Here is a 14,044-nt window from a genome sequence, read left to right on the forward strand (position 1 = left end):
CCCAATGACAGACCAAAAACAAACAAACAAACAAAAACCCCCACAAAAACCCAGAACAAACAACAACAACAAAAACCACCCAAAACAAAACAACCAACCAAAAAACCCCACTTAAAACTTAAATTCCGAGACCATTTGCCTCTTGACCATAATCCTAGCTACTAAGGAGACTTGAGACCTAGAGGAGGGGGCTGGAGACCATCCTGGGTAGAAAAAATCCACAAGACTTCATCTCCAAAACAAACAGCAAGGAGCTAGGCTAGATGTGTGACCAACCAAGTATGAGGTCCCAAGTTGGGGTTCTGAGTTCAAATCCAAGTACCAGCATATAAACAAACACAAACACTTCAGGGTTTATTGTTTTAAATATTGATGGTTTTGCATCCTTTTTTATAACATGAGTAAATTTATTTTCTGAATAATAAATTTCAAATTGGCCTGCTTCCAAAAATTAAAGCACATCAGAATTAACCCCCAAAGAATAAATTTAACTTCAAAAGATGATCACTTACACATGAAAAATAACTAAATACAAATGTATTTACTGATGAATACCCTTTTATCCAAAGAAGAATATGTAAGATTATATGTCTTGGGGTTTTTAGGATTTGGGGAGAATTGTCATGCTAAGCAAGTATTCTACCAGTAAACAACACCCCAGCTATATTTTAATATTGCTATTTCTAAGAAGACATGTGGGTTGACACAAAAATAAAGTAATACATTTAGTGAACAAAAACTATCCATTTCTGCCAATACATAAAATACTTGTGACTCCTATTGTGCTCAAGAAAATGAACAGAAGTTTAATAACTGAAAGTTCATTTATAAAATACAAAGGTCTTCTACTAGTATAGTTTGAATATGAGTATATTCTAAATAAAGTTTAAAATTTTTATTTTTTTAAATCCCACCCAAACTCAAAAACTATCATTTACATCACTTACAATAACAACAAAAAAGAAATTAATGTTATAACTTGTAAAAATTCTTATAAGCATAAAGCAAAAATTATAAGAACAAAAAGGAAAAAGAACACTACCTTTAAATTGATAACCTAGCTACTTGTGACATGCCCATTTGCAGATGTACTAACAGGAGATACATTTGAAACAAGCAGACAGACATTTAATTTATTTATAGCAATATTCCAGCCAATCCTAATATAACCAATTCCCAATATATGTATTTCAACCAATCCCAATATAACCAATAATCCCAATTCCATGTACAAGGTTTAACAGAATCACAAAATTAAATCTTTTCTAATATATAACTACTTTATGCCAATTCAGAAAAACTCTATCCAACACATCAATGACGAAAATCATGAGGTATGACTAAGGAGGGAAAAAAAAAACAAAATTCAGCATCAAAAGTACATGTACTTCAATGTAACTATATATTTCTACTTTTTAAAAAAAGCTTTCTTTATATACCAAAAAGAAATATATTTGTTTTGTGAATTTAAAAAATATACACATCATCTTCCTTTGTTTTCCACGTCCAAATATGAATTGATAGTGAAGTCATTCGCTTCTTTAAGAGCTCTATAGAAGAGATGAATACAACTTAATATATCTTCTTTAAGAAGTATGAGCTGAAATATCAGGTATTCCTCATGTTACTTTTAAGTGTATTTAAGGAATTCTGTCTTGTAAACATAGCATTAAAGAAACACTGAGGTCAAAGTGCATCACTGAGCAGAGGGCTCATACAAACTATCCTTGTTTGTGAAATCAGGGTAAGTGCTTGTGAAATTTATGTTGCTAGAAAAAAATGCTACTGCTTTTCTCCCTTTTTGTTTTATCTGGTTATCACAATTAAACATCAGAAGATTTCCCAACATAAATACTGATGTAAATGTTGATTTCAAGGATACACAACTTTCATAACAGTCTATTTCTCAGGCATTGTTGAGACTGAGGTCACACTAGTCTGGTATAACTGTTGCAGGGTCTTACGAAGTATTCCTTCTGGGAGACTTTACTGCGATGTGTAGTTCACTGGCAGATGTAGGCTTAGCACCATTTGGTGGTTTTGTAGAGGAATTAGATGGAAATCTATGACGATTACGCTCCTCACCAGAAGTAGATGAATGTCTTTTTCTTCCAAATTCCTCACCAATAGGGTGCTGCAAATCATGAAAGGTGGCGTATTTTACTGTCTCCCTCCTTCAGAATCTAAGGCCAGACTTTTCCAGCAGGGAGAAACTGTTTTGGTGCTTCAGTAGACTTTTTACTACAATGACTCCTTATAGCACTTAAAGTATTAAACTCAAATTTCTTCTTTAACTAAATCAGAGGCTCACTTTTTCACTCAACAGATACTCATAAAGCTCCCATGTTTTGGGGTTTGAGCTACAGAACAGAGTGTAAGAAAAGTAGCTTAATTCCAGACATATGCATTTCTACTGATTCCATTCCTGAGCCATCAAAGCCACTTACCCAGAACCAAAAGACCAAAAATCACAACCCAAAGCAGGAGTGGACCTCATCTTCCATTTACTTTTTTTTTTTTTTGGCGCTAGTCATAGGGCTTGAACTCAGGGGCTGGGATCTGTCCCTAAGCTTCTTTTGTTCAAGGCTAGCACTTTTACCACTTGAGCCACAGCACCACTTCCAGCTTTTTCTGTTTATGTGGTACTGACGAATCAAACCCAGGGCTTCATGCATACTAGGCAAGCACTCTACCACTAAGCCACATTTCCAGCCACCACTTAGTTTTCTGCTCTACATTTTAGTTCTTATTCTTTCCTCATTTCTGTATTAGTTTTATTTTCTCCTTTGTCCTTACTTCTTACATTCATCCCATTTCTTTTCCTTATGAAATCAAACTGATTATAGTCTTCTTTCCTGTTGCACATAACAAGCCTTGCCTTAATGAAACTAGCTATAATTATATATTTTGTGTGGTGCTGGACATGTAACCTGGGGCCTTGCACGTAGTAGGTAAGCACTCTACCACTGAACTGTTACAAAAATTATATGGGTTAAAATAATAAAAAAGGTGGACATTTTGGGGGCTGTAGACAGACTTCAGTGCAGAGCATTTGCCTAACATGCACAGAACACTGGTTTTAATGCTCAGTACAAGAAACAAAAGCAATTAAAAAAAAAAGTAGTAGTAGGTGCCCAGCTACTAAGTAGACTGAGATTTGAGGATCACAGTTTGAAGCCAGCCCAGGCAGGAAAGTCTGGGAGACTCTTTTCCTATTATTATTATTATTATATTTAATTATGTACTGCATGGTACTACCTTTTTTTCCCCCAGTCCTGAGGTTTGAATTCAGGGCCTGGGCACTGTCCCTGAGCTTCTTTTGTTCAAGGCTACACTCTACCACTTGAGCCACAGCACCACTTCTGGTTTTCTGGTGGAGATATGAGTAATAAAAAGAAAAGAGGATATAGCAGTGATACTTACTTGTGGATGGGGGCAGGAGAGAAAAACTGAAAGCAAGGGAAGGGAGCCATTGTCCAAATTGAAATGTACTCATTACCTGACTTATATAACTGTAACCCCTCCATCTATCACCTTTACAATAACAATAAAAAATTAATTAAAAAAATAAAGAACTCACATCAACACGGAAGTCTTCTAATTTCTTAAACCTACAGAGGTATTCCTGAAGTTGTGGGTCAACAGACTGTGTTTTAGATTGAGAATATTTCAGATAGGCCCAAAATTTTTCTAGTCCATATAGCTGACCTAATAACAAAGAAGAATACGCATTGTTACACGGAATTCCTTTAAACTGGCTAGGCATAGTGGTAACTGTAACCCTAGTAATTCTAGCATTTGGAAGGCTAAAGCAGAATGCTGAGTTTAAGGCCAACAGGGCTACATAGTAAGATCCTGTCTCAACAAAACAAAAATAAAAGCCCCAAAAGATCCATATTAAGCCGGGCGCCAGTGACTCACACTTGTAATCCTAGCTACTGCTACTCAGGAGGCTGAGATCTGACGATCTCTGTTCAAAGCCAGCCTGGGCAGAAAAAGCTGTGAAACTCTTTATCTCCAGTAAGCCACCAGGAAACAGTAGTGGCGTTGTGGCTCAAGTGGTACAGCACTTGCCTTGAGCTGAGGAGCTGAAGGACAGCACTCAGGCTCAGAGTTTAATTCTCATGACCGACAAAAAAAAAAAAAAAAAAAAAAAAAGACCAATATTAAACATGTGATTCAACTAGTAAAATTATTTCTCTTCAATATATACTTTTTTTAGATCTTGAAAATAAGACATGCAATGAACAAACAATAATGGTAGCTAACACTTATTGAGTGTATATAACAAACATTTAAGCATATATAAGATACACATGTTAATTTGAATCATAAATCTGTTAACAGGCTGTTGATGAAGATGAAGGAACTTACTCAATGTCATAAAGTTACTATGCACCGGAAATAGAACTCTGACCTAGGGATCTGGCTTAGACCTTGTACTTTTTATCACTTGCAATTGTACCCGTCCAGTTCAAGCTTACCCACTGATGTTACTTTTTTTTTTTTTTTTTGTCAGAGGCCTGGGCGCTGTCCCTCAGCTCTGAAGCTCAAGGCTAGCGCTTTACCATTTGAGCCACAGCGCCACTTCCAGCTTTTTCTGCTTATGTGGTACTGAGGAATCAAACCCAGGGCCTCATGCACACAAGGCAAGCACTCTACCACTGAGTCACCTTCCCAGCCCCTGATGTTACTATTAATGTGCTCCATCCTTTGCCCACGAACCATAATAGAAGATCTTAAATGGTTTACTATGAAGACACAAATTATAAATTCCTTATTTGTTGACAGATTCAGATTTATAATTTCCAAACATTAACTGTTTTTTTTTTTTTTTTACCAGATTCATAGTCTTTTTTGGTTTCTTCTTGGAAATCCTTAAAAATTTCTTGTCTGAATTTTTTTTCCAGTCCATAACTATAAAACCTGAACAGGCATTCTAACCCATACCTATGAAAAGGAAACAGAAGTTTTACAATAATTATTTTTTCCAAAATAACACATTAATCATTAACAATCAGTGGCATTAATATAAACATATATAACACAAATAACTAAGCAAGAAATGAGGTTTAACATTTAGATTTTTAAGAGAAATGCTAATTAGTAATATTTTAATGACTTTGCTACTGTTTTTGATGACTCAGTATAGTCAAAGTGTCTGAGAATCTATAGTCTTTGATTATAGCTTCAGACCTACAGTGTGTCTCTCCCGGCTATCTCTGTAGAACTTTGGAATATTTTCAATTTTTCTTAGAATGTATAACCACATGTTTTTCTATAGCATTAAATACTCTTGAATGTGATCTTAACTCTAAAAAGACAAGGCCACTCTTAATCTTTTGTACTTTGGAGTCAAGGCCAGGTGCTTTACCACTCTTGATGTGATGGACTCATTCAATTACAAAAGTAAAAACCTAGTGAAATGGGGCCTAACAGAACATTCTCTGCTTTGGTTATTAAGTACAATTAAAAGCACATACCCTGATAAAAGATCACAAATCAGAAAACAAATTTATTTGCTTTTTTCTATAGCTACCTAGAAAACCTGAGACAAGTTCTGTACAGTGGGTTAGCCAACAGCATGGGCTCAACATTCACCTAACAGTGGTAAGCAGAACCCACGAAAGGGAGCACAGCCGCTAAAATGTCAGTAAGAACCCTTAGACAGGTGACTCAAGTATTCAGAGTGATTGTCTGTCCAAAATTATAAATAGGCTTCTTGGCAAGCCAGTAAGAGAAACACACAATGCCAACTATATACTTACACTCTAATCCTTTGCTTTGGCATCCAGAAGTGATGCAATTGGTTGAGCTTGTATGGCTGAAAGTTACATGATCTGCTGGGAATGTGACCTAGTGGTAAGAGTGCTTGCCTACTATGCATGAAGCCCTGGATTTGACTCCTCAGTACCACATAAACAGAAAAAGCCGGAAGTGGTCAGTCCTGCGGTTCAAGTGGTAGAGCGTTAGCCTTGAGCCAAAGAAGCTCAGGGACAGTGCCTAGGCCCTGAGTTCAAACCCAGGACTGGCCCACCCCCCCAAAAAAAATGCGATGAAGGACTGAAACACAGAATGACAAATGTGCCTTGACATTCCTCTTATGGGATTATCTTATATTGATTATATTAGAATGAGAGAGTCTCAATCTTATCTAAAATCACCTGTGAATTTATTCAATATTAGGCCATATTTGGATTTTTACTCTTATTTTTTTAACAGATTATTTCAAAGACCAAGAGTATTCCATTAATAACACAACTAAAATATGCAACCTAACTGCTTGAGAAAAGAGCAGAGGCAAGTGACTAGCTCTTTCAGTTCATGCCTCATGAAGCGAAAACACTAAAACTTGGGAAGTAGAGCTGTGCCTCAAGTTGTAGACCACCAGCTTTTTTTTTTTTTTTGGTTGGTCGTGGGGCTTGAACTCTGGGCCTGGGCACTGTCCTTCAGTTCTTCAGCTCAAGGCGAGCGCTCTACCACTTGAGCTACAGCGCCACTTCCGGTTTTCTGGTGGTTTATTGGAGATAAGAGTCTCACGGTCTTTCCTGCCTGGGCTGGCTTTGAACCGTGATCCTCAGATCTCAGCCTCCTGAGTAGCTAGGATTACAGGCGTGAGCCACCAGCGCCTGGCTTCCCTCATGTCCTGTTTATAGGAGAGAAAATTATTTTTTTTTTGTCGGTTGTGGGGGTTGAACTCTAGGCTCTCAGCTCCTCAGCACTCTACCACTTGAGCCACAGCACCGCTTCCAGTTTTCTGGTACTTACTTGGTGATAAGAGTCTCATGGACTTTCCTGCTCGGACTGGCTTTGAACCATGATCCTCAGATCTCAGCCGCCTGAGTAGCTAGGATTACAGGTGTGAGCCACCGGGACTTGGCTTAGTAGTGAAAAATTTTTTGGGGGGTCAGGTCATGGGGCCTGAACTCTGGGCCTGGGCTCTGTCCCTCAGCTCTTCAGCTCAAGGCTAGCACTCTACCACTTGAGTCACAGCGCCACTTCCAGCTTTTTTTTTTTTGGCTTATGTGATGCTGAGGAATCGAACCCAGGGCCTCAGGCATGCAAGGCAAGCACTCTAACACTGAGCCGCCTTCCCAGTCCTGAAAATTATTATAATTATATTCAGTCCTTGTGCCAGTCTCTAAGGTTTCTACCGATCATATCATCAGTTGTTTATGATCTCCTACAGTGTGGGGCTGGTCTGTATGAACACTACAATATGGTAGGAAAGTGACAGTATGTCACTTCTGTATGTAGATTATACAAGATACAGACCTCAAAGCTATGTTTCTGTCTTACATCACTCACTGTGTCTGAAGCTAAGCTGTAAAATACCTTTTGGGAGGTTGTTGTGACCAAGAATTGATAACCTCTGCCCAACAGCCACGTGATGGAGCTCAGGGAGATTCTCTAGCTCAATTTAAGTCTTCACTGATGCCAACTCCATCAAAAACACTGATTGAACCCAATGGGAGATCTTGGGCCAGGACTCCCTAGAGAGCTGGATCCTAGAGTCTTGATCCTTAGAAGCTATGACTTAATGTTTGCTTTAATCTTCCGAGTTTGTGGGTAACAGAAAACACTGGATCCATTTCCATTATGTTGTACTACTTTCAGTCAGGTTACTTTGGTACTTGTTTCTTCCATGTTTTTGGGGGGTCCGGTTGTGGGGCCTGAACTCTGGGCCTGGGCGCTGTCCCTCGGCTCTTCAGCTCAAGGCCAGAGCTCTACCACTCGAGCCACAGCGCCACTTCCGGCTTTTTTCTTTTTGCTTATGTGGTGCTGAGGAATCGAACCCAGGGCCTCAGGTATGCAAGGCAAGCGCTCTACCACTGAGCCACCTTCCCAGCCCCTCTTCCATTTTTTTTAAACTCACTAAGTATAAAATAACTAGAAACTTTTTTACCTATAATTTTCTTTTGCATCTTCCCAAGCAAGTTGTCTAAATTCCTCATACATTTTTTTATTGAAGTGATCTCTGAGGAAAAAGGACCAAAAACGAAAGAGAGTATTCATTTCTTGGGACTGTCCAATTCCCAAGCGTTTTCTTTCTGGAAAAAATACAAATAACAAAGCATTTCAAAATTAAATATACCTTTAAAAGCCAAGATAGGGGGCTGGAAAGGTGGCTCAGTGGTAGAGTGCTTGCCTAGCACGCATGAGGCCTGGGTTTGATTCCTCAACAGAAAAAGCCGAAGTGGTGCTGTGGCTCAAGTGGCAGAGCACTAGCCTTGAGCTGAAGAGCTCAGGGACAGCGGCTGGGAAGGTAGCTCAGTGGTAGAGCGCTAGCCTTGAGCTGAAGAGCTCAGAGACAGAGCCCAGGCCCAGAGTTGAAGCCCCACGACCAACAAAAAATAAAAATAAAAATAAATAAAAGCCAAGATAACTGGTATTTTATATAGCTTAAAATGAACAAAGCTAAACATACTAATCCTCAAAATTGCATTTCTCAAAACAAAGGACAATACTAACCTATTTTATGATATATTTGCTCAAATTAGAAAAAAATTAAGTAACAAAAAACCTACTAAGTTTCATTTACTAATGTGTCGAAGCTATAATAAATGGATATATATAAATAAATTTACTTAAAGTCATTATTTACTTGTAAAAAAATTAAAGAATATCTTATTCAGATACTCCGTGAAATAATTTCAACTTTTAAAACATTTTATTTTCAAATATATTTAGGTAAAGCACAAGCATCTTACCACTTAAACATCTTCGACGATACTTGTGATATACTTGTTGGGTAAAGCCATTTTCCTTCAAAAGCTCATGGGAAGGGTGCTGGAACTTTGGGAATGAGTGAGGAGTACATCCACAACTTCCCATCAGTGGCGCACCTTCTGAAGGTGAAGCATTTGAACTGCTGTTTAAGAAGGGGGAAAAAACCTTCAAATGGAAATAGCAAGAAACAGGGACATAAACTATTTTCCTTAGTAATCTGCCTGAGCAGTATAAGAGAAAGTAGTCCCTAATACTCAACTAATGACATATACATCTACCTATGTCCAACACACAGGTGAATTCAGATGGTGATAAAGAACAAAATCATAAATTTTCAAACTGAAACAATAAGAAGATAACTAGGCTCATTACCTTCTCAGATCTAGAATTTTTAGTCAAGATTATGTTTTTATTATCATTATATTATTGAATAAATTTTCAGTTTAAGTAACATTAATGTAACAATGAAGACATGGAAATGAGGGTCAGAAACTAACAAAGACAAAAGTAATTTTTTCCAAGGCAAACTTGCAGTTCTTTAATTCACTTCAGCTTTGCAATATCCCCCAAACCTACCTTTGTTTTCATCTGTACTCCATTACTCAAATGCAGACCTCCCTCTTCTTTCACTTAAAATGATCTTCCTGACAAGGATCTAAATCAGTGGTTCTCAAAGTGCAGATCCTTAGAGGAATCTTAAGAACCTTCAGAAAGTCACCAAATCGAAACCGTTTTCATAAAGCAATAAGACACTATTTGCCCTTTCTATTGTTTGTTAATTTGTTCTGATGGCACAACTACTGATATGAATTGAGGCACTAGCACACAACTTTTCTTACTAGTGATATACTTTCACTGCTACATACTTGTCAAAGAAAGAAAATAATGCCAACTTCAACTTAAGATGTCCTTGATGTCCAGGAGCCAGTGGCTCACACCTGTAATCCTAGCTACTCAGGAGGCTGACATCAGAGGATCGTAGCTCGAAGCCAGCCCAGACTGGAAAGACCATGAGACTCTTATCATCAATTTACTATCAGAAAACCAGAAATGGTGCTATGGCTCAAAGTAGAAGAACATTAGCCTTGAGCCAAAAAGCTCAGGAACAGCACCCAGGCCCTGCGTTCAAGTCCCATGACTGACTGACATGGAAAAAAAAAAGATGTCCTCCATGAAGCAGAAAACATAACTTAATGAAATCAACCTTTGAGTACCCATCTTTTTTTTTTTTTTTTTTTTTTGTATATGACAAAAACAAGATGGAAGACTGGATGAAAAAAAAAAACTTAAAAAAAGGATGGAAACAGACTGGGAATGTGGCTTAGTGAGAAAGTGCTTGCCTAGCATGCATGAAGCCCTGGGTTCCATTCCTCAGTACCACATACACACAGAAAAGGCCAGAAGTGGCTCTGTGGCTCAAGTGATAAGAGTGCTAGATGAGCAGAGAGGCTCAGGGACAGGGCCCAGACCCTGAGTTCAGTCCCTAGGACTGGCAAAAAAAAAGAAAAAAGGATGGAAATGCTAATATTTTAATAGATTTGTTTAACTCTGCAATTTAAAATGGTCCATATAGCAAACTGTGATTTCTACTGTGATTTTTTAAATGTTATAAAAATACAAAAAGTCCTTTTGTAGCATATTAAAAATATATATTGCAGTGCTGAGAATGTGGCTTAGAGTGCTTGCCTAGCATGCATGAAGCCCTGGGTTTGATTCCTCAGTATCATATAAACAGAAAAAGCCAGAAGTAGTGCTGTGACTCAAGTGGTAGAGTACTTACCTTGAGCAAAAGAAGCTCAGAGACAGTGCTCAGGCCCAGAGTTCAAGCCCCAGGCCTGGCAAAAAAAAATAAAAAATATAGTGTAGTTAGGCACTTGTGGCTCATAGCTGTATCCTAGAGACTCAGGAGGCAGAGATCTGAGGGTCCAGGTTCAGAGCCAGCCCAAATAGCAAAGTCTCTGGAACTCTTACTCTCCAATTAGCTACCAAAAAGCTGGAAGTGAGCCATGGCTCAAGTGACAGATTATCAGTCTTGTGAGAAAAAGCTAAGGGACAGCAACCAGACCCTGAATGCAAGCACCAGTACTAGCACAAAAGAAAAGAAAGAAGAAAAAGAAAAAGTGGGGAGAGAGAAGGGGGAGGAGAGAGAGAGAAGGAAGCAAAGAAAGAGAATGAATGAATAACAAATAATGGATGTCTTAAGATGAACATAAAGTATTTGTATGATTTCCTTCATTCCTCTTTTACTCTCTTCCTTCCCTTTTTCTCTTCTTTCTCTTTCTTTTCCTTCTTTGTTCCTTCCTTTCCTTTTGCTCCTTTCCTCCCTTCCTCTCCCTGTCTCTCTTTCTTGTGGTGATACTGGAACATCAAGCTTCTAAGTTACTTCGCTCTCTTTTTATTTTTTTAGGTCCAAGACCAGGACTTGAACTCAGTTCCTGCCATTTTCACTCACTGGCTAGAGCACTAAGCCACTAAGCCCCAGCTACATCCCAAGCCATTCTTTGGCTTTAAGTTTCTTTTTCAGATAAAGTTTTGCATTTTTGCCCAACCTGGCCTCAACTGAGAACCTTCTATCTCTACCTATGGAGTAGTTAGGATTGCAGGTACATGCTACCACATTGGCCTTTTTTGTTTGTCTGTAGACATTACAGATGTGACAGTACAGATGTGAATGACCACACTCAGCTTGGAGTGCCACTTTTAACTAGAGAAACCAACAGACTATAGATATTATTGGTTTTCATTCGTTTCCTTGAAAATGGACAAAATGAAAACAACTGGATATTTGATTCTAATGATAAACTTCAACTTTTCAAGCGAAAATGAGATTGGTGGGAATATAAAATGGTAGTTATTTTAGAATATAGTTTGAGAACATGTCCATACCAAAATCTACACACAGATTTTTTAACAGAGCTTTATTCATAATTGCCAAAAGTTGGATGCCACCAACATGTTTTGTGACAGGTGAGTAGGTAATGAATTTGTGGTTATCCAAGGAAAAGACTGTTAGCACTAAAAAGACATGAGCTACCAAGCCATAAAAATACGTGAAGGATAGTGGAGTGTCATGGCTCACACCTGTCATCCTAGCTCTTCAGGAGGCTGAGATCTGAGGATCACGGTTCAAAGCCAGCCTGGGCAGGAAAGTCCATGAGACTCTTCACTTTTTTTTTTGAGGGGGTCCGGTCATGGGGCCTAAACTCTGGGCCTGGGCGCTGTCCCTCAGCTCTTCAGCTCAAGGCTAGTGCTCTACCACTTGAGCCACAGTGCCACTTCCAGCTTTTTTTTTCCTTTTTGCTTATGTGGTGCTGAGGGATCGAACCCAGGTTCTCATGCATGCAAGGCAAGCGCTCTACCACTGAACCACCTTCCCAACCCCTCCATGAGACTCTTATCGCCAATAAACCACCAGAAAACCAGAAGTGGCACTGTGGCTCAAGCAGTAGAGGGCTCGCCTAGAGCTGAAGAGCGCAGGGACAGCACCCAGGCCCAGAGTTCAAGCCCCAAGACCAAAACAAACAAACAAACAAACAAGAACAAACAAACAACATATTCTTAAGCAAAAGAAGCCAATCTGAACCCATATATACAATGTGATTCAACTATAAGATATTCTGAAAAGACAAAACTATGGAGACAGTCAACAGATCAGAGAATGCCAGAGGAAGGAATGAACAGGTGGAGTACAGAAGACTTTTAAGGTAATGAAACTATTCTATATGATACTCTAGTAGTAGATATATGTCATTATACATTTGTTCAAACACATAAAACATCTATTGGCAAGATGACAAAATGTCTATTGGAGGCTATGTGCTTTGGCTGATAAAGCAGTGTTACTGTGGGTTTATCAGATGTAACAAATGTGCCACTCAAGGATGAAACAATAATATGGAGGAAGGCAATGATATGGGATTGGGGGAGATGTGATCCCCAGTCCATTTTACTCTGAGCCATTACACTGTTTTAAAATATAAAATCTAGTAAAAATAATCTATCACTCATTATTGTAAATTCTTGTCATCCCTGAATTAAGTTCCAAAAGAAGGGACTACATCTATCTTGTTCCCTGTTGTATACTCAGTACCTGGAAAATTATATTGTAAGTCTCTGTTTTGTGAGGTTGTAGCTGGGAATGTGTACATTTCTATTGCATTAATTGATAGAAGGAAACACAGCCAGGTGCCAGTGGCTCACACCTGCAATCCTAGCTATTCAGGAGGCTGAGATCTGAGGATAGAGGCCCAAAGCCAGCCCAGGCAGGAAAGTCCATGAGACTCTTACCTCTAATAAACCACTCAGAAACCTGGAAGTGGCCCTGTGGCTCAAGTGGTAGAGTGCTGGCCTTAAGCTGAAGAGCTGAGGGACAGCGCCCAGGCCAAGAGTTCAAGCCCCACAACCGACAAAAAAAAAAAAAAAAAAAAAGGATACATACCATATAATATGAATTGTAACATTTTCTTTACCTAAATGTTTTAACTAAGCTAAATATTAATAAGCATCATCCCTATATCTTTTTGAAAGGAGAAAACACATCATACTGCTTTGCACCTAACTGGTACTCAAATGGTTTGCCCAATGGTCTTTTTCTAAGGGAAATAAACAGCCTTTTTATTAGAGCTAAGTGAAAAACACATTTCATGCAAGTAACCAGATAACCAAAACAATTTCCACCTAAAAGGAAAAAAATTCAAAATAGTGTATTTTGTTTCCTTATTCTTTGTATAGTTTGAGTAGATTGCTTAGCAGGTAAATTCAATAAATATTTACCAAGAACCTACTAAATACCACTAAGAATTTAGGATCTTCCCAAAGGTAACTTTTAAAGACCTATACACATTATAAATCTAAGAATCCACATTTGTAAAAAATGATTTAAATGGAAAACAAACTGCCCTACTAAATCATTCCTCTAATATACTTATTTTAAAACTGTCTTGAGTTTTTCCCCTTCTTCTGATTCTTTTTATTTTCATTGTTTTGCAGTTTGCTGATATTTTTTCAATATTTCCAAATATCAAATTAGTACCACTTTTAACCAACTTCAAATCAGAACAAAATAGCAAATAGGGTACCTGACAGAGGATGCTCGTGGCTCATGATCTCTGGAATCCATCACCCAACCCACATGGCACTCTAGAGGGGGTCTGTACTGTGCCTTGTTTTTCTCTTTCGTGGACACTAAAGGCAAAAAAGTCAGACATTGCAATTACTTTTGGTAGTGTGAACTTCAAAAGTAAAACCCTCTGACTCTGAGGATGACACATTATGAAATCATATGAAGTCACAAAACTCAAGCATCTCACATATG

General features: G+C 38.4%; 1 protein-coding gene across 1 annotated transcript in view; it reads right to left on the reverse strand.

The window, feature by feature from the left end:
* Window positions 1–337: 337 nt before the first annotated feature.
* Window positions 338–14,044, reverse strand: part of Larp1b (La ribonucleoprotein 1B) — a 77,685-nt gene continuing 63,978 nt past the window's right edge. The window contains 7 exon segments of the mRNA XM_042684812.1: window positions 338–2,134; window positions 3,581–3,708; window positions 4,841–4,950; window positions 7,907–8,051; window positions 8,712–8,872; window positions 13,809–13,881; window positions 13,884–13,914. Coding sequence (XP_042540746.1) covers window positions 1,961–2,134; window positions 3,581–3,708; window positions 4,841–4,950; window positions 7,907–8,051; window positions 8,712–8,872; window positions 13,809–13,881; window positions 13,884–13,914 — 822 coding nt within the window. The 3' untranslated portion in view covers window positions 338–1,960.

This window comes from Dipodomys spectabilis, unplaced genomic scaffold (genome assembly GCF_019054845.1).
Source record: "Dipodomys spectabilis isolate Male_0828 unplaced genomic scaffold, ASM1905484v1 ptg000090l, whole genome shotgun sequence".
In the NCBI taxonomy this organism is placed as follows: domain Eukaryota; kingdom Metazoa; phylum Chordata; class Mammalia; order Rodentia; family Heteromyidae; genus Dipodomys; species Dipodomys spectabilis.